This window comes from Cuculus canorus, chromosome 7 (genome assembly GCF_017976375.1).
Source record: "Cuculus canorus isolate bCucCan1 chromosome 7, bCucCan1.pri, whole genome shotgun sequence".
NCBI lineage: Eukaryota > Metazoa > Chordata > Aves > Cuculiformes > Cuculidae > Cuculus > Cuculus canorus.
The window spans coordinates 30,919,580-30,945,613 of record NC_071407.1 but is presented as its reverse complement, the minus strand read 5'-3'; the positions used below and the strand labels follow the sequence as shown (position 1 = coordinate 30,945,613).

General features: G+C 39.2%; 1 protein-coding gene across 2 annotated transcripts in view; it reads right to left on the bottom strand.

Moving 5' to 3' along the window:
- DOCK1 (dedicator of cytokinesis 1) overlaps positions 1-26,034 on the bottom strand; it is a 321,093-nt gene that overhangs the window by 75,828 nt on the left and 219,231 nt on the right. For both annotated transcript variants that reach the window (XM_054072202.1, XM_054072203.1), the window contains exons 30-32: positions 10,098-10,176; positions 9,350-9,450; positions 6,103-6,161 (exon numbers count right to left, since the gene is read on the bottom strand). In XM_054072202.1, coding sequence (XP_053928177.1) covers positions 6,103-6,161; positions 9,350-9,450; positions 10,098-10,176 — 239 coding nt within the window. The remainder of the gene's footprint in view (positions 1-6,102; positions 6,162-9,349; positions 9,451-10,097; positions 10,177-26,034) is intronic.

Here is a 26,034-nt window from a genome sequence, read left to right as displayed (position 1 = left end):
AATAAATTCTCATATATCATAAGATAGTACTTTTCAAGATCTGACTCAACCGGAACATAAATTACTATTTATGACACAAGAGGGGAAGTATGTGGCATGTATAAACCTAAATTAAAAAGAGCTGTTGAATTACTATTCAAGCTAGAACTTCCCACATTTTCCACGAAGCACACGTATTTAAACACTAATATTAAGTTTCAAGTTGGATGTTTTTAATACAGCTTATGGTCAGGAGAGAAGGAGGCACATCACTTGTATTAACTTATTTAGACTTCCGTTATCTTCCGCAGTGTACAAAACACTCTCTGTGTCCGTCTATCAAAGTGTCAGCACAAGTACATACTTACACAGCCTGGAGACATGAAACTACATCTTACCAAGCCGACAATATGTCTTCTTTCTTCGAGAGCTGATCTGACCGGCCAACTTTATTTCACATTTATCTTTCCGAGAGGAAACTGCACCACCCCCAACTGTCCCTGCTATACTCTTCACACACAGAACAGAAATTAAACCTTACCAGGAACATGGCATCTAATAAACACCGGATGAGTTAAAAACATCCAGTTATAGTTCATATAATTAGCTAAAGTGTAGAGAATGTAGATTCTACATTCTCCAAGTTATCTGTTCAACAACTCCATGAGAAGATGCTGGTGTAAAGCAGTGTAGCACAGCACTGGAGAGCTTCAGACAGAGACCGTGATGGCAGAATATACAAATATATTCCTCTCTTAGCAACAGGCTGGGATTCCTTTGAACCTCACTACACAACTGGTGACGTTTCTCACAAGTGCAATGTTAATGGATGTATACAATCAAACTCGTCCACGGTTCATATATCCACTGCTGTGGTTTAACCCAAACGCCTTTAGAGCTGAGCTAATTTGAGGAGCCTTCAGCTTCCTCCATTTTAGGAGTCTTGTTTCCCATTGCAGTTACCAGTGGTATACAACGTAAACAGATTTTAATGCATTTATATTCAACTGCACTACACCGGTACAGCAGTAACCGAGGAATTCTATAATTAGCACTTACACTTTTGACCAGAACCAACATAAATCTCAACAAAAGTAATCAAGCAATCCTTTACTAACAAAACACGCTCCTTTTTTTAACAGATATAATTTCAGTTACTTGATTTAGCAAACTTCAGAATTCTGTTAAGCATCAGCAATCCTATCAGGGTAAATTAATACTCCACTAAAATTGCTACTTGGTATGATGCTGCGATGCCGGTTGTTGGTGAGGAATATCAAGTGAGAGGCGCAAAGCTTTCCTCTGTCTCTTTTACAAGTACTACTACATTTGGCCTCTCAGGTGACAGTTTTCTTGTATTATGCCTTATATGTGTCAGAGTCAATATTTCAGAAACCAAACGATAGTGACAGAAGTTATCCATCAGGCACAAATTCAATGTCACAAAGTTCTCTGTGTGCCACTGTGGGTTCTTCCATTGCTTCAAGCACAGGGATTCCCTCAGAAAAGTAACTTACATCTTTCGAATTTTAGATGTAAAAACCAGCAAATTCACAAAGGAAGATTTTTAAAAAAATCTTTGATCCTCATTCCTCTTCTCCAGGGGAATATAAACCTCTTGCTCAAAGAGGGACTCACTGAAGAGCTTATCTGATGGCAAAGGCATGGAGAGCCACCGACCTCACCTCTGGCTGCTCACCACCACATCTGCCAAGGTGAACGCAGGACCTGGCTGGCAGCAGCCAGCCCCACCACCCGTGAAGCTGTACTGCACGCACTCAGCCTTCTAGTTGTTCATCAATAGTTTGCATTTATTAGCAGTGCTGTCTCGCAGATAATATTCAACAGAGTTTTTAAATCAAAGAGGACAGAGAATTTCTCTGAATATGAAATTCAGAAGGACTTGGGGGGAATAGAAGTGTATGAGTTATCAGCAGAACGTATCAAAATCACTTGTACGTTGTACTGTGAAAAGATCCCTTGCCTGCTGTTTGAAACCCGCTTAGCTTTTTATGCCATCTGGAGGGTCCACGGGTGGCTCCCAGCAGAGCTCATGCAGCTCGGCTGCACAGAAAAACAAGGGGAACGACCTGCCGGGGCGGCACAGCCGGCGCTTGCCTGCTTTGGATGCGAAGCACTCTCCCTGCAGCTGCCCAGAGCCAGTCCTGCTGTGGGCAGCTGTGCCGGGGCTGCGGCAGGCTGGAGCCGGGGCCAGCAGCAACTACAGGAAGGCAGGGCAGCACAAATTAAAACATCAAGCCATCCTGATTGGTTTTCTTGATCAAACATGCATGAGCAATAATGTGGAGAAAAGGTTTGTCCACCAACCAGGCGAGACGGTTGAAAGCCCTGCGTAACATCCTTCTGACACCACGACACACATCAGTGATGTCATGACGCACACGCAAGCGTTAGCTATGATGATGTGATCCAGTGTGATGTTGTGCCACAAAAGAAAGCATGAGAGTAAAACATGAAAGGAAACAATCTCTCTCTGGCACTCCACCACATCCACCCCAGCTGCCTGTCACAGGCAGCACTTTCTGATAAACAGCCCAACAATGAATCCACCTTTTTTTTCTCCATGAGTGTGGGAACTCCCACGCAGAGACTCAAAATGTGACAAGGCTGGAAGCAAATTGAGGATTCTCTTCTGAAAACCAAATTGTGCAGCTGCCTCAAGAACCACATGCAATAGAAGTATTCTCTTGAACATGCAAAACCTTCCCCTTGCAGAGGCTTCTGCCTTGCCATGAGATGTGCTTGTTCAGACTGCTCACACATCAGTAATACGACTCCACTGCTAGAAATCACACCGAAGGAGCTTTCTTTATTGGATAACATGTGATTTTAATTTACCAAGCTCTTCTAATTTATATTTGGGCCACAAAAAACACTGAATATTTTACCAGCAACCTCACCTCTCACTTAGGTCAGCTCTGAACATGCATGACTAATTCAGAGAGTGTTATCTGTAATGACTTCTATTTACATAACGCTTAAAGTTCAAATCTATTTTTAACCCCGGCTTTCCCTTCAACAACATTAATGTCTCTGTCAAGACCACTTTTCTGACGTCAAGCACCTGGAAGGAAAGGCTGGGTCAGTGGGCAGTTCCCTGGAGGATGGCAGCAGCTCCCATTTCACTTCATCTTCGGGAATTTTACTTTTCCATCTCCCAGAATTTTACTTTTCCAGCTCCCTCTAGCTAATTCAGATGTCAAAAAGAAAAGCAATGTCTTCTGAGCTGGCTTTCCTTGACCAACTTCATTAGAAGGATATTATTTTTAACATCAATACAATTTCTTTAACATATAACCATTGAAACCATTAACTATTGAAAACTGGTACACATAAGCTAGTGTCAAAACTGTGTTTTATGTACGCTAAGCTGCATCGCATAACGCTTTTAAGCATGTGTTGTTTGCATTCCTACATTTTCAAGAGAGAGGTCACAGCTTTCTTTATGCTTCTCTGATACTTACTGTCTTACCAAAGTCTCATCAAGGTCTAAGAAGCCCCAGTTCTAACAAAACAGTGACACAAAATAATACATAATTTAAAAGTCCAGGTTGTGATATGGAAGGAAAGAAGCCTATGAAGAATGACATACACTGGTTTTGGTGCACGCAAGCCTCACAGTGCTCTCAGAAAGGCAAAGCAGTGGAGGCTGTGCACATTTGGGACATGCTCCCTAAAGCTGTCCTCATTGCTGCTGCATCAGAGCCCTCAAATTTAAAGCCTTCAGGATTAAACCTAGTAGGGTACCACACAGGACAGCTACAACTAGGATTTAAATACAAAATCTGTCAGGCTGGATATCTTGTATGTGATTCCCTGTTTAAAACAAAAATCTTACTCCTAAATTACAGGTATTTAAAGTGTGCGCACACACCTAGCGTTGCTCTCCACTATACATGCTCTTTTTTTCCTATGGATAAAGGTAGGAAGATACAAATACTACACCCACCACTGCATCAGAAACACTTTACAGCTAAAGGAGTGTCTTGTTCCCCATTGGGGAGTTTTAACTCAGCAGGCATTATACGTTAATCATGGTATCAATGAACAAAAACTGATGAGACGAAACGTTATTTTACGAGGCTTATCCATACCCTTTAATACATAAATGAAAAGTCATCGTATCTAATGCACACTGGCATAGTCATAAAAAACATATGAAAGAATTACAACTTTTCACTTCTGCTTTTTTTTTAAACATATACATTAATCATTTTACTAATGCAATGCAACTTCTAAGAAAACAGCGTCAAGTGCCCTGCAAACAATTCCCCTTCAGAGATAAGTCAGAATTCTTCCTTAAACGATGCTGTGACACCTGAGGCTGGTGAAGAGCCTGAAGTTAAAAATGATCAGCATGGGCCATCCATATTACAAAGAAGAGGAGAAAAAGCAAGCTGCTCATTATAAGAAGCACAAAGGCCACCTTGAATTGGGGTCTTGCCTCTGATTTACCTTTCTCTCGCAGCTTTTGTTGGCAAAAGCAGCAATTTACTGAGTCCCTCAACATGTGAGATTCCAGCATTAATGATCCCAGACACTTATAGAATTGTAGACATTAGAGCTAGCGGAGGTCACGGAGTCATCTATCTGGATAATCGGTTTATGAAATTTCTATTAAAAATAAAAGGCTTTTGTGACAGCACAGAAAGAAATATTGAAGAAAACACCACCCCCCAAAGCCAATCGATTCACAAAACTCCAGAAGAAATTATTATCATCTCCCTGTTAATGTGAAAAACCGAACCCTACAGCAACTAAATAACTTGTTCAAAAGCAGCCAGTAGGAGCAGTAAAAAGCACAATGCACTCCACAGTCTCCACACTGAATAAAACATCATGTAAGAACAGCTAGACGTATATCTATACGCTATACAGTACCCTATATAGTATACATTTATTATATATGTGCACACACTTTCAGTCCAGAAAATGCCAGGAAAAGCAGAAAAGTCTTAAGAATTCAAAGATGCTAGAGGAATGCATGACGCCAGATGAATACATGTCTGTAAGCCTGGAAAAGAGAAGGATTTGGCTAATTACTGATGAAGAGGCTGCCAGGATATTGACCCAGCATCAAGCACAATACCGATTTTATTAGCTGTCTGTCAAGTCACATATCAGGTGTGTACTATGCCCTAATCTGTTCTCCAGACACTTAATTCATGAGAGATGCTTCTAATAAAAAGTGAACTCAGCTGCTCCCAGAAGCCTTTTCTCATCATTCCAGCAGAGCAGATGCAAACTCTGTGATATCAAATACTTATGAACGCTTGTATTCCCTTCTCTTATATATGCTGATTTTTTTCAAGTTTCAGCAACAACAGCTCAGCTAGAGAAATAAGCGAGGTGGCAAATGCATTTATTTCTGATAATTTAAGGAACTTTTGATAAAACTCGGAAGAGCTGAAGTGTCTCTGCTGTTAAGCTCAGGAAAATGAAATCTGGCAGATGAGTACACTCGGGTCACAGTAAATACTCAAGTTTCTCATGAAATTCAATCCCCATATAGCTAAATTACACCCACAGAATAGCACAGACTTGAGATAGTCAGATAAGCCTAATTTAACTACGAACTCCAGGGATGTCCAAGTTCCTACTCTTTACTAATCTACCCGAGTCACTTTGATACAGTCAAACAAGACTGCAAATCAGACTTTAAACAGAATTTCCAGGCTAAGTTACTGATATCCCTCAGATGCATTCATTTTGCTACAGTAACTGCATCCTCACGTACCTGTGTGTATATATATGTCTATATACAAATGTGTGTATATGTGTGTGTGCGTGTATACATATATATGTAATTAAGGAGAAAAAACCATTCAACAGCTATCACTGTAACAGTTTATTTTTATGCAGCATGAGGTTGAAGACCATGAAAAAAAAAAGAAGATATATAAACATTGATTGCAGTTATGGATCTTTCCAGAGGGCAAAATAAGCATGCAGAGAAGGCTTTATTTCTTAAGTCACCTGCTTTTTAAATGCCTCCTGGAAGCTTACCATCATTTCAAGAGAAAGTAAGATCATTTAATCTCTAACTTGGTTTATAGAAAAACTGAGTGAAAGCATTAAGCAATAGGTGCTCAGGCTACTTACCCAGATTATACCACATGTCCCTGATTTCAAAGCCAATCTGCCTTCTCATATCACCATACCTTAAAAAGGAAAACAAAACTATCATTAAAAAAAAAAAAGAAAAATCTAATACCATTAAGTAGACACACCTCAGTTCAAAATCTGATCAGCATTCAAAAATATTTAGAATTATGGAGAAGATTCTCCAAATTCAACCCATGCAATAGCATTGCACGGCTTCCTTCACCAGCTCAGTGATGCACTCATAAAGACTGGACTTTGCTGAACGTCCCTTTTATAAAATGGGGAGACACAGAGGCCACCAGATCTATTCAGAGCACCTGGAAAAGACACAGCCATGCAGCCAGCAGCTTCTGTTCCTCACCTTGTGCTACTGACTTTCCCTCGAAAGACGCCAGTTCTCAATTTCTGCAGCATTACTTACTGAAGGAAAAACAGCCACAAAACATTAACCTGTGCAAAACCTGTCTTTGTCATATTTTCAGATTATCTTCCCATCCTTTGGGACACACGGGTGGTTACGGAGATTAACTGTGAACATTTTCTGTTTTTCCAATGGTAATGGCTGGAAGAAGCATAACACAAAGCTTCACAGCCTACGGCCTTATTTTATTTTTATATGCCCACTTAGCATAGCACTGTCCTAGAAAATACAACAAGGAACATCTTGTACCTTGATGTTAAAAATCAGAAAGAGAAGGTTTCTGTGTTCCAGTGGGATTGTGTCTCCTGCCCAGGCTAGACCAAAAGTGAACGGTCCCAGGCAGTTAATGAGCCAGGGCAGAGGTGGGACCCCATCCTTCAGCATCTCCGCTAAACCTGCTTCTGCTCCGCTGCAAAGCTGGTAGCACCAATGCCTCCCACCAGAGTTATTTTCATATTGCACTCACTCTCCACATTAATACGAGGAAAGCTTAATGAATGGAAAACATCCTGTTGTCTTCATTAACAAGGGGCTCAGAACCATAATGAGCTCCAAGAATGTATTTGTTACACAAAGTATTTGTATGTTAAAGATCATTACTTAAATAACAAGATGAGTAAAATGGTAATATCTGGCAACTTGTGGGATTTCTGTCAGATAATAGCGAGATACCCTGTCATTAATATGGATTAAAGAGATTCTTCTGCATCATTAAGAGTCTGTTACTATCTAATGCTTAAATACAACATTTAGCAAAACCTACAAATTACAATAATTAAAATTGAATTATTAAATATTTGACATATTAATTGAAATATATACTTTAAAAGACGGGTGAGTGTGATATTAACTGATTAATTATATTTCTTTGGCACAGCAGTGATTTCACACAGCAATAAAAGTGCTTCCAGACCATACATATATTGCATCTTGAAGATTTTATGATCTTGATTTTTGTCTCCAGAACATGAATTAACTGAAAACAACAAGTTGCAAAATCATTATAAACAGAGATTTACAATTTAGCAAACTTCATTAAGTAATCACCTTTAAAACAACCTAATCTATTTATTTATATTAGGGGTGAGGAATGTCTGTTGATTTCTTGAATTTCTTCGGCAAAATGTATTGCTCATTCTAATATAAAAATCACTTGAAGAAAATTTCTGTCTAAGGTTCCCTTCCTCACAAAAAAGGAATATCAGTTCACAAATGTATTTGACAGTAGTTTCGAGTCCAATTACAGCTCAGGATTCTGATCTGAAGTAAAATGCTGACATAGGTGCACACCATCGTCGGACAGAGAGAGCAAGGGGAGACCAACAGCAGCCACAGCTTTGATCCCTCTGCTTTGATTGGAGTGCTTTGCTTTTTGTAAGTACTCTTTACACTCTTACTTACAAAAGAGAATTTGCATCATTGGTTCCCATCTGGTACAAACCCGTTTTGTTCCATAAACTCTAAATTTAATGAAAGAAGATCTACCTGTCTTGATATACATTTGCAAATATATATAACTATGATGTAATTGATGATATTTATAGACAAGTGCAAAAGCCTGAGCTCTACTTGAGCTTTTCCACTGAACTTGTAAATATTCCTGTTTCATCAAGGAAATCCCACGAGTCACTTGTACGTATATTAGATCACACAGTGCTTAAAAATTCTGTTTCAAGGCTTGGGTAAAGCACAGCTTCCAAAGGAAGCACCTCAAAATTCATGATGGAGTGGATGAGTCTGAAGGGCAAAACTCAGCTACCAAAAAAATCCCAGACGGACGGGACACAGAGCCCTGTTTTTTCTGCTCAGAGCCTGTGACCCTCATGGTCAAAATGTTAAAATCACTTGTGACTGTAGCAGTGATAAACTCTTCCCATTCTCACTGTGATCTCTTACATCACAATAATATACAAAAAGGCTTGAATTTAGAAGGTGAAGTGATACCAAACGCATCTTCTTTCTCTCTCTCTCTAATATATACTGTACATATAAGGAGTCTGAGCTATACTTGCTAAGGGAATCACAGCTTTGAAACTCCCCCATTTTTGTGCACTAACTGCATAACTCGCTCGACTAGGGGAATAAACCATTTTTATAGGTGCTTTTTACAAATATTATGACACAAAAAGAGAATCCCCACACCATATCTGAGAACACATAACTGGCTTTTTTCAGTGTTCAGATAATTAATGATAAAGTTCACTACATTGGAATCCCTATAAAACTTAGAAGAAATACAGATATTAAACAAAATACTCATGCTCCAGTCTTTTTTCCACTCTTTTTCTTTTGACAGGTTTCATTTGCTGTGGGATTCTAAATAGCAATAGGGTAGTTCAAGTTCCCTGTTCAGAGGCAGGCGATGTAATCCCTTTTAACCAGGAAAGCATTCAAGACTGCAGTTATACAAACCCATTCTTCAGGGATATCGCAGTGAAACTGGCTGTAGTTACAAAAATTCACTCTAAAAGGCCGTTTGGGATTAAGCAATAAAGAGCGCACGTAAAATGAGGTTAGAATAACCACAAAGCTAAAGTGATTTAAAAATTCAGTTTTATAATACGTTAATACTTCTGAAAAGTCTTGACTTTATGAACATCCTGCAGTACAAAATTCTGTCTTCATCAGTAATGAATCATGCAATTTAAATCTTGATTCAAGGGTAGAAACACATGCAATACTTGATTCATGTTTTTAAAGCCAACCTTTCATTATACCATGATTGCATCTCAATTTGAATGGATTTAGTTAAGAAATTAAAGTAAAATTATGTTAATAGACCTTGAGTTCTTGTCCATGATTTAGATGACAAATATGACTTACTTGTTAAGTATTTTTGCTCTTTTAGCACTTGAAAAATTCTCCAGTTGTAGAGACTCTTGTGTGAGAAAAGCAACAGCCAGGTGGAAGTAGTTGTTCCAAAGCTGAAAGCCGCCAAAAAGACAAGAATAGATGCCGTTAATTCTATGAAATGTTTTTCTGCACAACTACAAAATAACTCAGAAAATTCTAAATTATGCACATAAATATTTAAAGAAGCAAGTAACAGTGTTTCTTGATATATTCTTAATACACCTCCTCATTGTGTTTACATTTCCATCAAAGATTTCCCACCTACAAATCCTTATTGACAGTGGTTTGATGATTCAAGTAAAATTAAATGTGAACACATGAACACGAAAAAAAGAAGGGATCTTGAATGAGTGATCTAAACCAGCACATTTCTCGTCAACAGGGCATTCAGACACTGCAACCTCAGGCTCCTCGTTTGAGGCAATAATTCTGCACAAGTAGCTGCTGCAGAAAGGGGGAGAACATCCCTTTTTGCTGTTCCTGAAGGAAAGGAGGAGTTTTCTATGATGCTCTGGGTAAGACTTGGTACCACTCTAGGAGAAGACCCGGGAGACACAAACGGATTGTACATACTTGCTGATTGTGAAATGACTTAATCAGGATAACTGGTCAGGTGGTGTTCCTGATGACACATATACACACCAAAATTGTGTGTTTGGGGAAGAAATTTATTACAACATTAACCTTAGTTCTCAAGACACTGGTATATTTTTCTTACCTGTAACTCAAAGTTAGCTTGATCAAGAAATTTTTTGTTTAGCATATCTGCATACTGATTAATTGCTCGCAGGAAGACTCTGAAAGAGCAAGAGAAAATTACATAATTACACACTCTTCTGTGGTATCTTTGTACATTTGGCATCCCAATTCGAAAAAATCTGAGTCTGTCTGGCAAGTGAAATTTGTAGCTGTTACTTGAAAAGCAGTGCGATCTCACCACTGTTAAGTGTACAGAATTATATGCAGATGTTCTCAAAATTAATCAAGTAAATTAGCATATGAAGAAACACAAGAAATGTTTTAGATAAAAATCACTTGTCTTTAAAATATCTCATGATAATCAAGAAATCATTAAAAATTCTGTTTATTAAAACAAGCGTGCATATATATATATATATATATATATATATATTTAAAGTCAGACTACCTCAGTGTTCTATCTAACCTAGCCCTGCAACTGGCTGTATTTTACCTTGCAGGTCAATCAAAACATGTTTTTAAACATGAGGCAAACACTATTTTACTTATGGCACAATAATACATAAAAATGCTGTTGAAGGCCAATCTCCAAAACATCGTTCACTGCTCTACTTCTAAAATACTAACTTAGCATCTAACATAGCTTATCGCTTTTCTAAAAAGGATACTTCAATTGCAACAGGAGTCGGTTTGACAAGCTTTAAAAATAAAACCAAATGGTAAAGTATAAGTAGGTCACTACATATTCATAGTGCTGAAAAGTAAACATATTATTCTTTGGTACCCTAATCTCCATTTTCAATATAAACATTAGATTCCTCTTGAAAACTTTAAATTTATGCTATGAAACTTCCAGCTAATGCCCAGACAAATGAACTTGTCTTTTGAGCAGACTGTGGTAGAGATTTATGTCTCCTGAAAGTACCAGCAATGATAAAGGCCACTCACAACATGTACTACTTCCCCCGCCCCGCAACAGCGATCTTTAAGAAGAGAGATTCGCTATCGAATGCAAATGACAAAGTTAATCTTTCTACAGGTTGACAAACAAATATCATTTGTGTACACTAATTATTAAAGTAAGGCAAAAATTCTGACACCACTAGGATGTGTCTGTACTCTGAAGTCCTCAGTGGTGTAATGGAGAAGGGAAGCATCCAACCATGAAAACGAAAATCAAAATCAAATTCATGAAAGGAAGTACAAAAGAAAAATTAAAAGATGAAAGAACATAAAATATAAAAGATGACAGAGAAAAGTAAATACATACATATATGTAGGTGTACAGGCGTACATACATTTTGCAACATTACACTTTATAGCTAATCATAGGCATCTATGCACTTGCATCCAGCATATCCAGAGACGCATTTCAGGAACAGCACTTCTGCATATTATTCACCAGTATCTTTGTCAGTGTATATATTTGGAAACAACTTCATTAAGAGATTTTACAAATGAGATGAAGTCAGCATACACAATAATACACTGCAGATATATGTATTTTAGATCTATGATTCAATTACTGAGCTGTAACATATACTAAGATTGAAACTGAAGTTATTCATGCAATCAGACTATCAACAATTTGAGATGTAGCCTTATGCCCCGTTTTCTTTTGTGGTTTTCAAGTCTGATAATATTATGAGATTCATAAGTCTTCATATAAGAATTAGTAGTTTAAAATAGTAGGAAGGGCCACCTAATGCTCATTGCCTTATGGAGATAAAATCGGTTCCAACACAGGGAGGATTATGCCTACAATTTAATTATTTTGCCTAAAGACATCACTGTAATGTATTCAATCTGCTCCATCTAATTAAGCTTTGGAACAATCTCATTACTTTATATACCAGTATTTTTGTATAAATTGTAACTTCCATTTTTCGTTTATATTAATCCTACTGAATACCAATAAAGAACAAATAATGCAGAATCTAGTGTACATTGCTATTGCAAAAGGACCGTAGCAGAGCACATCTGTTAAACTGCAGTTTAAACATCATCATTCTCTCGTAGCCCATGTGCTACCCTTGTGACCAGGCTGCTTTAGGAAGGGAGGTATTCCTCCCAACTTTCTACAAAAGAACATCAAAAGAAGATATGCAGAGATTAAGCATTGATTTTTTTTAATTATTCAAACCTCATTTTATATTTGATTTAATTTAATGATACACTCAATCCTTCTGCTACTGGGTAAAACACTTCCTAATGTACGTAAGTGAAGAAAGCCCAGTTATTGTGAAAGTCAACAGACCAGTATTTTTATTATAAGATTATATCATCAGTTGCAAATCAAATGTAAGTTAATAAGTATTTTGTACATTTTTCGACAAGTACTGAAAGGATTGCTGGAAATATTGACAGTACCTTTACTACAATACTGGGGGATGAGGAGGCAGTCAAAATATGATTATTTCAGAGTGAAATATAACTGATAGCACAATAACAATAAGACCCACCCTGTATAATTCAGATTTAACCAAGGAAAATGGAAGTAATTAAGTGGAGCAATCAGAAACCAATTTAAGTACTATAACTGAAGTCACTAGAATGACCCTGTCATGGCCAAACTCAAAGCACCCTCTAGTATCATTTAGCGCCAAGAGAAAACAGCAGAACTGTGATGCTTTTGATCTGATGAAGTTAATTTTAAGAATATATATTAAAATATTGGCATCAAGAAATAGCAAGTTGTATAGCACACCTGGACAAGAAGATGAGGGAGATTATCACAGTAGCACTGTTTTACCTCAGAGTAAATATTTACTGTTCCGGGACCCAACAAGGAAAGGCTGAATTTACATAAATGTAGTTTTCTTTTCGGCAGGGATCACTGACTATCACTCCACACTCCTGACTGTCTTATATTCTCTTACATACTGACACAGGAGTGAGAAGAGGTGGTGAACTGTGAAAGGATCTCAAACACAGGATCTGAAACAGGATCTTAGAGACTACGTCCATATTCTGGAAATAATATGGAAGAAAATACCATGATTTGGTCACTCCTATGTGGAAAATACTGATTTGAAACGGGGGTAGAAGATCCTTGAGCATCCTCTGGAAGCAAATTTATCTAGGAGAAAGCAAACCACCACATAATCCAGAGAGGACACTACGTGTTTCAAAAAACTTTAAATGAGTTTGATCTCCATGATTAGACTGAAAAACACAGGTATGAGGCACTTGCTCTTGTGATTCTACAGTGAAGAGCACTGACAAAAAAAAGATAACTCAGTTTTTAGTTACTAATACATGTGGATTTGGCTTGCCATCTAAGATGGCAGATCTATAGAAAGCATCTTTAGGATGCAGATAAGTCAAATGCAAAGCTGGATGGAAATTCTGCTACAGCTGTTGTACCCAAGCACTGAAATCAAGTGAAGCTGAGGAAAAAACTTAAGTATTTTTACCTGGAGTACTTGAACACTATCTCATGAATGAGCTGCAATTCAGTGAAAAAGAGACAGAAGAAATAACAATGGACACAGGGCTACATGGTAAAAGCAAGACAGTTAGGCTGGCATGGCTTCACCATTTTGGCGCCACATCAGTCATACGGTTAATCAGACAGTAAGATTACTGCCCTGAAGAGATCGTTTGGCTAGAAAAGAAATTTGCTTGATGAATTCTTGGCTATAACCTACAAAATGGCATGTCATCATCTGTGAAGTTTGCTGCAACTCATGAATGTAAAAACGGTTCAGGTTTATGCCCAAATAAAATTCGAAAGAGGAAGCAGAAAAATTTTATGTATCATTCCAGGTGTTAGTTTAATCTTCTTCCTCCTCCACAGCAGGTACTGACAGTTTTCAATAACTTCACTGTCAAAGTTAAGGAAACTGAAAAAACTGGGGGAAACGTGGCTCTTCAGAACAGGCAGTATTAAATCAAGTGCACCAGTTCTGTACTGAAGAATGTGCTCGCTGCTGCTATCACACATAAAGATGAACGGTGTACTTGGACATCACTGGGCCAACAGACAATTATCCAAACTATCTCCTGTGCTCAGATGGAGAACATCAGTCCGCAGTGGCATACCTTATCTTGCTGCAATTAATAATGAAGATTAGCTTCCAGTTGCATGTGCATAAAAAAAGAAGTGCTTTTCTTGAAGTTCAGTTTTGATTAACAAAAGAATATATTATCCATGTCAGGAAGAGCCAAAAAAGTTAAACCTTGAAAAAGAGAGAAGTTCGGAGACTGATCACAATGTACTCTGCTGCAATACCAAGAATGTCACACAGAGCAACAAAATCTAACACTAACGTATTGGAAAAGCTTTGTTAGACAAAAGACTTTATCAACCCAATTAAAAGAAGGAAATTAACATTTTCTATTATGTGATTGGAATAGAAGGAATATGATTAGAGAAGGAAGTCACTTCAGGATATGTGGAAAGAAGAATGACCGTTGTAAATGGCATAAGTAACTACCAAATAACAAAATTAACATCCTGGACAGATGAGATTTGTGTGTGCTGAGCCTCTGGGGAAAAGCTTCACTGGAGATGCCTCCCAAATGCACCAGCAGCTTTCGGTTGTCTCTTCTGTTGTAGTTAGGTCCTTTGAAGTCGGGACTGTCCTCTTATGCTGTGTTTAGATAGCTTCCATCACAGTGAGGTCTTATACCATCATCAGGATTTCTTGATATTTCATCACTGTTTATGTGTTTCCTGATAAGACACCTTTATCAGTTCTCCATAAACCAGAAAGAATAATGAATTGGATGAACACACAATGGAATGCTGCAGAAGTGCGTTAGTCAGATGGTGGGCAGCAAAACAGCTGAGCATCAGCCTGCTACCGCATCGCAAAATGGTCAGCCAGGGTAACGGTCCACTGTGAGGCATGAAATGCTTCTTATCTGCTTAGCCCTGGAAAGGCCTTCGCTGGAACACCGTTCAGTCGAAGTCACTATGCTTCGAGAGTGACAGTAATATATGGCAGAGAGCTCCGACAAGGGAAGCAAGAGGACGGGCAATACAGAAAACCATGGCACAGGTTAGACATCAGGAAATACTTTATGATGCTAAGGACAGGCCATCAAGAGCAGAAATTCTCATTCTCCCCCCCACCCCCCCCACCCCCACCCCCCCCCCGCCGAAAAAAAAAAGTACCCAGGTTAAAAAAAACGTCTGTTGATCTGGTCAGGTATCATTCACCTTGCTTGGTCTGGGGCAAAAGGACAAATTAGTCCTAATTTCTCCCCATTTATGGCTGTCAATCCAGAGTCGATAAATCAATTAATATGCTCCTGTTTTCAAGCCATGAACCTACTTCTATTGCAACTACTGTGATTTGGGTATTTTTACAGTCACTGGTTATTAATCGCTCCAACAGGGCCATAGAAGGTTAACTATGGTCTATGGATGTATGCTCAGAGATCACTTCACCAAGTACTGCAAAATATAATGGTTTGATTCTGTAGTTTTGCCTTTGCAGAGACGCTCTTTTTTGCCTACAAACAACCTCACTGAATCCAGGAGGCTGTTCATAAATATCAAATCCAGACTTCCAACTGGCAATAATAAATGAAGTAGGGACAAAGGGATTCAATTTATAAGTGTAACAGTAGTCACTGTGCCAAACAACTCATTTTTTTTCTCTTCCTCAGGTACAGTCAGTTTTAATTCCTCCCTTCCCTCTTATAATTAGTCAACTACCCTGACTTGCTCATTCACTCATGTTTAAAAATACGCTATGCCCCATTTTCTTTCAGTCAGCCTCTCACATCATCGGAAAGTATCTGCAAAAGCTGAGGGAGTCGAGGAAAGCTGGAAGCCCCGCACTGCTTGCAACACACCCCTCAGCTTTGGAGGGGATAACGCACACACAGAGATCAAACTGCCTCTACAAAAAAAGATTTTTCTGGACAAATAATCTAGAGAGAGAAATCGAAAAGTAGAAACATTCACAGGGTATACTGCATTTAGTACGTTATTTAGGTACCTCTAGTAACCAGGGATTCGGGTTTACAGTGTAAGCACTTACGCAAAATACTTCTGACAAGAAAATGTGAAGCAAGACGAGCTATAGAGGTACTCTCCAGTATTTGTTCTTAAGCAAACATCAAAAAAGAAGAATGAACGAATGAACAAATAGCTTCCCTGATAACAGAATAATTATCGAAACAAGAATATACAGATACAGCTTAAAATAATTTAGTTTTAGCTGATAATTCAATAAAAGAGCAAGTATTTGGAGTGAGGTCATAAAAAAACTCTATTATGATATCATTTCAGTTAATTTAGATGGAAGGATAATGAATGCTTTATCACAGTTGATCAGCCTTCCTGCACATCATCATGCTTTCCATGCTTGAGCTTTTGCTTCTCTGGGAGACAAATTTACTGTGCATATATGAGGCAGACTGCTCTTATCTTGTCAGACTGTGTATGAAACAACAGACCTAGACCTTGAAATCCCAATGCAAAACCTAAACCTGAACAAATGCTCACTAAAGCATGAATACCAAAACCTTCTTTTAAATAGCAATCACTTCAAATACCTTCAAATATTTTTTTAACTTCTCAGCGTTGCAAAGCACAGTTAAGATTTTAAACCACTTTTTACTTACATATGAATTAAAACTGGTATTTTAATATACTCCTATAACCACTTCTCTATTGGTATTGCATACGTATGGTGACTCTCCAATCACTTTAACCCTGAAACACCAAGAATACATTGTGTCCTCATACACGTAAAAAGTCAAACCAAAGTCAGCCTTAAAAATGAGCGAGCATGAAGGTACCTGCCCTCCTTGCATCTCCCCGCAGCGTTCTCTCTTCCCAAATTCTCTCTCTCTTCTCTTTCCTGGTGATATTATTACTCTCCACCTCTCTTTACACCTCCAGACCTGACAACTGCCCAGTCCACAAAACACTTCCATTCATTTTACATTTACATTTTACATTCCATTTCATTTTACACTTCTGTACATGACAGTTGTCTGTCCAGTCTACCTCTCTCTCTCTTTTAAAAAAGAAGAAAAGTTTAAAGGATTCCTTATAATATCCTCTAATTCATCAGTCTAAAAAGCAGTCAAAACTTAAAAAAAAAAAAACAAAAAACAAAAAAAAAGATAATTTGCTCTCTTTTGAATTACAATTCCTGGTCTGACTATGATAATAGCACAGTAATCCCAATGAAGACTTGCTACTAAATACTTACATTAGCATAATCTTCTCATAACGTCTCCTCTACACCAGCACAGGTGCACCATGCACTTTATTAACCTATTTTCTAATAAATGTTTCAGAAACGGTTTTAGCATATTATCTATAATTACTGACACCTCTTCCCTCATTTACATTCCGTGCTGCGTGTCCTCTAAAACAATGGGGACAGATGAATGAAAAATAACTGCAAGTTACAAAATTCCGAAGGACAAACTTGTGGTCTGACTATCAACGATAGATACCACACAGCAGGCACAACGTGTTATCGTACAAAACCACCTCTGAAGTACAGCTATCTCGCACCTTAAAATAGAGCTGATGGAACAACCCTGTTGGAATACAGGCAAGAGCGTTACACTAGACAACCAAATGATAAATGTTTACAAAAATAAACGGTATACAAAGAAAAGGATCAGGGTTTACAGCCTATTCAAATGCCCTTGCAAATGTACGCTGACTACCCAGCAGCCAGATGGATCCGCATGGATATACAGACCACCTCATACACCTGTTCAAATCGATGGACTTCCTGCCAAGGACCAGCACCAATGCAAAGCTCAGCCTGGAGAGTACTTGCCTGTTTAATGGTCTTGGTGTAAAGTCGGAGCAGCACAGCGATGCTGAGGTTGGAAGGTGCCTCTGGGGGTCTCCAGTCAAACTGGAGTAGGCTGCTCAGGGCTGTGTCCAACTGAAGTTTCAGTACCTCCAAGAATGTGGACTCGCCCAGGCAACCTCCTTGGACAACCTGTGGCAGGGTGTAACTGCCCTCCCTCTCTCCCTTTCTTAAGCACCACTCCGAAGCTTAGGCTGTGGTTTCTTGATGACTTTAAGGAAAGAGCCAGCTTTAGACATCTACAATCTTTTTCAAAAGCACCAGTAAAATTCGTCTCCTGAAATTTTAGCTAAGATTTAACTCCAGTCACGGATATAACCTTACGTACTAAATTTCACCACCTACAGAATTTTATAATAGAGCAATAAAAGCTTGGAAATAGTGTTTTCTAATGGAAATGCCAGAAGACAATTTAATTTAGGATTTTTTAGCTAAGGCTACGATACTGGGAAAGTAGCATCTATTGCAAATGGACAGCATTAGAGTTCCTCTAACCCCAAAGTTAATATTCTAAGGGAAGAAGACTTACTGAATTCATTCAAAGAGACTGTTTCTTATTATGGTAGTTGGCAAAAACTTGCAATAGGTCTTCTAATTTAAAACTAATGCAATTTGTTGTAGTGCTGCTGAAAGAAATCTCTGCAATCAGGTTAGCTATTAAACAAGCAGTTTTCATTATAATGCGCTGCCCAATAAAATGCAAAAAAATCTTTGCTACGGTACAGATATCATCACCTTTCCTTGGTGAAGTTATTTGCTAAAAAACACATCTTCCAAGGAAGTGTGCAGCCACAGAGGACAGCTTCGTGGACTCTCAGATGCACGCCCAGCCTGCTGGCCAAGGTTGGTGGGTCCCTCCCCAGGCTTCAACACCCAGGGCTCTTCGCAGACTGATGCCTTCACGGGCCAATGACCGCTGTGAGTGCAAAGAGATGCTGAACCGACCTCTGCCTTTCCAAACTGAGAAGGAAGATGGCTTTCCTGATACACCCTCCAAGTAAGATGCCTACAGTAATTAACAACGCAAGAGCAAAGTCTCTTAGAAAACGTCATCTTAGTTCTTATTTTGACTTGACCTGAGATGGGGATTCAGCTTGTTTTTGCAGTGGTAAAGATCAACAAAAAAGATGATGTTGCTTCTTACCACACTGCTTTTTACAGAAGCATTCAGTCGGGGAAGAGAAGTAATTGAAAAAAAAGAAGTAACTCATGGGAAATGACGTCACAGGTAAATTTTCCTTTGAAGCATAAAAGTTCTGACTCATTTTGGCCAAAAGATTTCAAATATTTGACAGTGTCTCACCTTTTGCAGCATTGGAACCTCCCTCATTTTCTGTTGACAGCACTGTCTTTAGTAACTCACCCATTCCCATGGATACCCAAATGTAAATACCATTAAGACTACTTTTAGGTAATTATGGATAAATCAATAAAATCGATTCCCTACATTTCAAATTATTTGGCATTTTCATCAACCATGCAATCAATTGTTAAGACAATTGTAGCTGGCTAAACAAATGTCATAATGTTGCTTGAAAAATAATCTCAATTATTCCTGTTGGTATTTCATTACTTTATCAAGTCCATCACGGAATACTAATGAGGAAAAATAAAATAATCTGCAGACCAAGGAGGTGGCCAAAGGTTAGTTTAACACCTCTTCGGTGCTGCTGAGCTCATAAATCAGGTGTGCTCAGCTGCACAAATTGCTGGAAAGGTCTCTTTTCTTTGTCCATCACAAAATGTAAAGTTGATTGTGATGACTGATGGCAGAAAGTTTCAATGGGAGCTGAAAAGAATCATAGAACCACAGAATAGTTTGTGTTGGAAAGGACCTTAAAGCCCATCCAGTTCCAACCCCCCTGCCATGGGCAGGGACACCTCCCACTGGCTCAGGCTGCCCAAAGCCCCATCCAACCTGGCCTGGAACCCCTCCAGAGATGGGGCAGCCACAGCTTCCCTGGGCAACCTGGGCCAGGGCCTCACCACTCTCATGGTGAAGAAATTCTTCCTTATGTTAAGCCTAAATCTGCCTCTTTCCAGTCCTATTCTCTATTATTATTTTTATTGTCTAGTTACCGAGAATCACAAACACACAAACACTGTCCAGAAGAGCTGAACTTTCACAAAATTAGGATCTACTCCCCTCAACAAACACACATACGAATTAACCCCCTGGAAAGAGGTTAAAAGGCAATTTCTCACAATAGATGAGAACAATAAACCCCAGTAGCTGCTCTGCATTGCTGTTCCAGGATGCTTGTGTGGCCGACAGCCTTATAAAGGGATTGATAATGCTGGTAAAGTAAAAAACCCATAGTGGAGCTTCAGGAGAGCCTGCATTTGATCCGAAGTGTGACTTTCAGATATTAATGCGACACAAAATGTTTTGAGAAGTCAGTGAGTTATGTGAGGGAGAGAGTGAAGCAAGAGAATAATGGTGCTCGTCTCCTGTACAGACTATTGCTTGCCTAACCCAGTTATTAACTTTCGGACAAGATCATTGGTTTGCTATTCTTTTAATCTCTCTTTCAGGCTCCCATCTGATACTGTTGGTAGCCAGGAGACAAGACTGGAATAAACACCTCAGTGCCATGCTTCAATACCTGCCAGTAACAGCACAACGCCCATCAAGAGCCTGTCCCTTTTGCCATTATTAGCAAGTTTTTTGGCTGCCATGGAAAGAATTAATATATTCTGCAAACAAGGGATCGCACACAGAAACAGTCACACATGATAAGGCACAAAAATCAGGTTTACAGGGCAGTTAATAATATTATAACATTCATACCATTTTTTCTGCCCGTCTAGTATGTCCCTTATTTGGGGGAAACCCAGAGACACCGATTGCTTCCGACTGCCTTCAGCATTCATTTCATCCTTACTAGGCATGTGTTTTCTCTAATTTAGAAGAGCTAAATAACACTGCAGATAAAAACAAACTGTGTCATAAGAGACCGCAAAGGAACTGAACAATCAATCCCTTTTTGGTTCACTCCTTTAACAAGCCTAGCACACACCAGCAGAACTGCAGGGCAGCAGAGGGACATTTCTGACACAGCAAACAGATCAATTTACAGCCTTTAAGCAGGAATCTCCTTCATGGAAACAACATGCTCTTGTACAAGGCGGCTGCAGTGTGCAGTCTCTGGATGCGTTTGAGACTAGGGAGGATCCAGCACTCACTCAGATCTGTCATCCTCCCTGGAATTTTATAGATGGTAATTAGTTGCTGCCTGGTAAAGTTAAAATTAAAACCGCAGAGGCAAACACAATTGGAGTTGGAAAAAATGGCCAAGTGTGTCAATGGGACAAAGGTCCCATAAGTTGTGAAATACAATGGCAGATATACGTCACTGACACAAACTTACCATTGTTTAAGAGTAAAGCCAAATGTGTTTTTCATTTTGTTAAGAAACTTACCCAAATTTTCCAAGCATTTAGACTTGAATACATTAAGATCCATTCCCTGACTGCCAAACACAGGTAACATGCAGAAAGTAGGATCCACTCCACCTCTGGAGGATGCAGGCACACAGCTGCTACAATCCCCACCCAGTCCCACACTCCCTACGGGTGAAGAAGATTAAAGCTTGCAAACATCACTGAAGCACACCCATTCTCTAGGGAAGGCTGAGCATCTCTGTAGAGTCAGACAACAAACAACGGCCTCAGAAGTCTTGCAATTGGGTTCTGCAGAATGAAATCTGGTTCACAGAATCATAGAATCACCAGGTTGGAAAGGACCCACTGGATCATCGAGTCCAACCATTCCTAACACTCCCTAAACCATGCCCCTCAGCACCTCATCCACCCGTCCCTTAAACACCTCCAGGAAAGGTGACTCCACCACCTCCCTGGGCAGCCTCTGCCAGTGCCCGATGACTCCTTCCGTGAAAAATTTTTTCCTGATGTCCAGCCTGACCCTCCCCTGGCCGAGCTTCAGGTCATTCCCCCTTGTCCTGTCCTCAGTCACCTGGGAGAAGAGCCCAGCTCCCTCCTCTCCACAACGTCCTTTCAGGCAGTTGTAGAGAGCGATAAGGTCTCCCCTCAGCCTCCTCTTCTCCAGGCTAAACAACCCCAGCTCCCTCAGCCGCTCCTCGTAAGACTTGTTCTCCAGCCCCCTCACCAGCTTCCGTATATTTTTTTTTATGCAACACCTTAATTTCACTCTCCCTGTTAATCCTGAGAAAGCTCTTCAAGCTACTAAAATATGCTACATGGATAAAGTATTTTTAAAATGACAGGAAATAACCTAGCTTTTAAAATATGAATAGTAGCTTGGAAACTCTTAGTGCACCATAAGACTAAAATTTTATTTCTGACAGCACTGCTTGTAAGACTATAATAACCTAAGGGTACGGCTGCCATATGATGAACCCTCACCTTTGCTAAGGCAGAGCCATATAAAGATTTACTTTAATGTGGACGCAGCAATAAGTGAGTTCCTGACACTAAAGCAGGTCTACTTACTTTGTCCAAAAAGCAGCACTTTTAATTTGGGAATTACCCTAATTTGGAAAGAACTTGGAAAGTTCCTGATTCCAGCAGCGTTACTGGACACCAGCAGCATGGAGCATCATAAATCCCACTGTGCAGATGGTGTGATGGATTGCGCTGCAGTGCCAGAGCAGTTAATTCAGACACAGGGCTGTGTTGTGAATGTATTTCTGAGTCTTGCAAGGACAAGACAGCCAGATAGTCACTTCACAAAAAAAAAAAATAAAAAATCAATGCCACTGGAACAATTTTCCTGGACTAGGTCAAAGTACAGCTGGGCAAAAGGCCCGCATAACATTTATGCACCATTTATGCTCCTTTTATGTCCTCCTCTGGCCTGAACTACACATTTTGGCTATCTCTAGACAGATAATTTGTAATGCCAATGGCACTGAAAGCAAGCAGCTTTTCTATGAGTAGACTGTAATTATTTTATGGGCTTATATGGGCAACAGAAACTAAGTGGGAAAAATTCCAGACTAGCCCCAACACTAGGAGCTTTTCCCACCCATAAAACCCCAAAATGTTCATGTTGATTTTTCTTTTTTTTTTTCCCACTAATGGTTGTGTCTATAGCAATACAGCAAGATCTAAAGCTGTCATAATCTTATAGAGCATAATACAATATATGTAAGAATTGTTTAGGTTGGAAAAGACCTTTAAGATCATCAAGTCCAACCATAAACCAAGAGTATATTTCTTTGCCAGACTGGAAAGAGCTAAATCTCCTGCTGACTTAGCCCCTGTCGAGCCTTCCAGGCCATTGACCAGCACCCTGTGGCTCTGAACCCTGAGGCAGCCACTGATGCCTGCAGCTGCCATCCAAGCGGAGAGGTCAGGAGATGTGAACCTGCCCTGCAGCTTGTCACAAGGGCGTGTGGATTTGTGCAACAAGGTCTTACTTTTATTCATGATAAGCCATAAAAGCTTTCAAGTACTTTATGGCTTTTAAGCTTACTTGTTCCTATAGGAATATATGTTTCTAATTCTGCAATGTTCTCAACTACTCAGAGATTCAAGCTTTTTTTTTTTGTTCATTGTTACTTTTGTCATATTTTCCTAATGTTCACATAAAATTCTGGTTTTAATAGAACAATGAATTTGCAAGGTAGAAGCTGATAATGGAGGTTTTACAGGAAAACATTAATGCAATCACTGGAAGAAAAAGTTGAGCAGAAGCTGGACATTGTTGGAAGGTGTGGAGACAGCGTATCCAGGTCTTAATTGCATACAAACGAGTAGGTTTTGCCTGATGTAAAGGCCCAAATACCAAGGAGCAAAAAGATTTTACAGCTCTGAAAAATGCAAACTTGAATGACACCTTTCCTTAGTGATCGATCATCTGAAAAGTTTCTAGAGGAACACAAGTCTTTTAAGCCTTATCACATGAAGATACTTGTGTTACAGATTCACGCTAAGCCAATACACCATTTGAATCATAGAATCAAGACAGTTCGGATTGGATGGGAACTTATGGGAACTTAAAGATCATCTAGTTCCAAACCCCCTTACACAGGCAGGGACATCCCACTGGCTCAGGCTGCCCAAAGCCCCATCCAACCTGGCCTTGAACACCTCCAGGGATGGGGCAGCCACAGCTTCCCTGGGCAACCTGGGACAGGGCCTCACCACTCTCATAGTGAAGAAATTATTCCTTGTATGAAGCCCCTCTTCAATTTACACCTGTTCCCACTCATCCTATCACCACAAGCCTTTACGAATAGTCCCCCTCCAGCTTTCTTGACAGGGACATTTGCTCCATTCTTCCATTGCACCGAGGCTTAGGCAATCAAGTAAGGTTGTACAGCACTGACTTGAAGCCTGTGACAAAGTCATTTAACATTCAAGACTTGCAGCAATTATAGCTACGAAGCGCAGGATGGGCCAGGACTATCAAGACACGGACAGATCTTGCAAGGATGAAGGCTTGTTTGGAAACAGCTGGATTTTCCTGACTCCCAAGTAACGAAGCTGCTGCTACAAATCTCAGCACCAATAAGCTTGGAGTGATCTAAGTGGGATACAGGGACTAACACCAGGAGCCTTTTGGGGGAAAGAGGGATGCTGGCATTGCAGTGATTCATCAAGGGCAGAGATAATTTTTATCTTTTAGAAAGGATATTGATGCTCCCACAGATAAGACTTGCCAGCATTTTCAAGTCCATCTGCAGCAGATATTATAAGAAGTCTGGCAACAGCAAGAAGCTATATAGGCCAACACTGAACAACCAGAGGACTTGTCAAAGGTTTACATAACTAAAAGCCGTTTTCTGGCTTTGTTCCAAACAAATTAAAAGCAGAATAGCATGTATAGGTTGTTTAGATTTTACATAATTTCAAACTTTGATCACTGCAAACTGATACCCAAAAGACAACAAAAGTGGCTGCAAGTGGCATACAAAACTATGACATTGTTTATAGTGGTTTCAAACAAAACTTTTAGTATTACGGCATCAACATAAAATCCTGCAAAAAGGGTTTGATTTTGATCACACCGATAGGTCAAAGAGACCTGGAAATCCCTGCTAAAGAAGTAGGGGATGTTAAAACTGAGTAAGTGTGCTATTTTAGCTTTCCTCAGTTCTTTCAGGTTTTCAGTGGAAAACAGTATTTTAAAAGAAAACACATTACAAGTGTTTTATAAATGATAACAAAAAAAATAATCTATTTTTTCTTCACGAAAATGCCAACTGAGATAAAGATTTTCCCCCATATTTTAAGATTCTTTTTATTTTTCTCTAGCTTTATTGGAAAGAACAGCGTTTTCTCTTCTGCTATTTAGGTTGAGTAATTTTAAATGTTACTGGGGGAAATAGCAGAAGGGTTTTATTACATTTTTTTTTGGCTATATCTACCTTAAAATTTAATCTACTATATTGGAACTATGCAATTCTCACTTCACACTCTTAAAAAAGTCCCTATACTCCATGCATAGCACATGAAGGTGCAAATGAGCCTCACAAACCGTGATTTAGTCCTATACATAAGAAAGCATTAGATGATGATAACACTCAAATGATGCTCCTATAATGCGGAATATATTCATTTACGTTACATTCACTCAAATTTGTAATTCATGACAAAATTATAATATTTTTATTCCTAAGGCATCATTAAATATTTAAGAGAAAATGTTATTAATGAGAGAGAAAGGCAGACTTCTGCAGGGACCTCTTGTGATTCCAACTCCTCGAGTGTTAACATTGTAATCAGAAATTACGTAACTTGCTTTAGTAAAGTTGCTCACTCACAACCGGGGCCAGAAATGCTGTTCAGCGCCTCTCATAGCTCGTGGAATGAGCAAACATAACCGATCCACTGTTAGCCAACAAGCCATGCTACAAGCCCTCGTCATACAGTCTCAATAAAAATACGGCCACTTAAAATACTATCTTACAGCCGCCACACAAATAAGCATTATTTTTTCTGTGCCACAGGAGGATAATTTAATTGTATAGAAACACAAAGATAAAAACACACGTGGTCCAAATGAACCCTACACCTATTATTTCTGCAAGAAAGCACCTTAATTGCAATTATATATTCAGAGACCAACACAACCTTTTGTTCTTAATTTGTATGTAGTATAATGAATGGGTTTAAAATAAGTCAAAAAAGTAAATATTAGTCTGCAACAAATCATAATTACTGGATGAT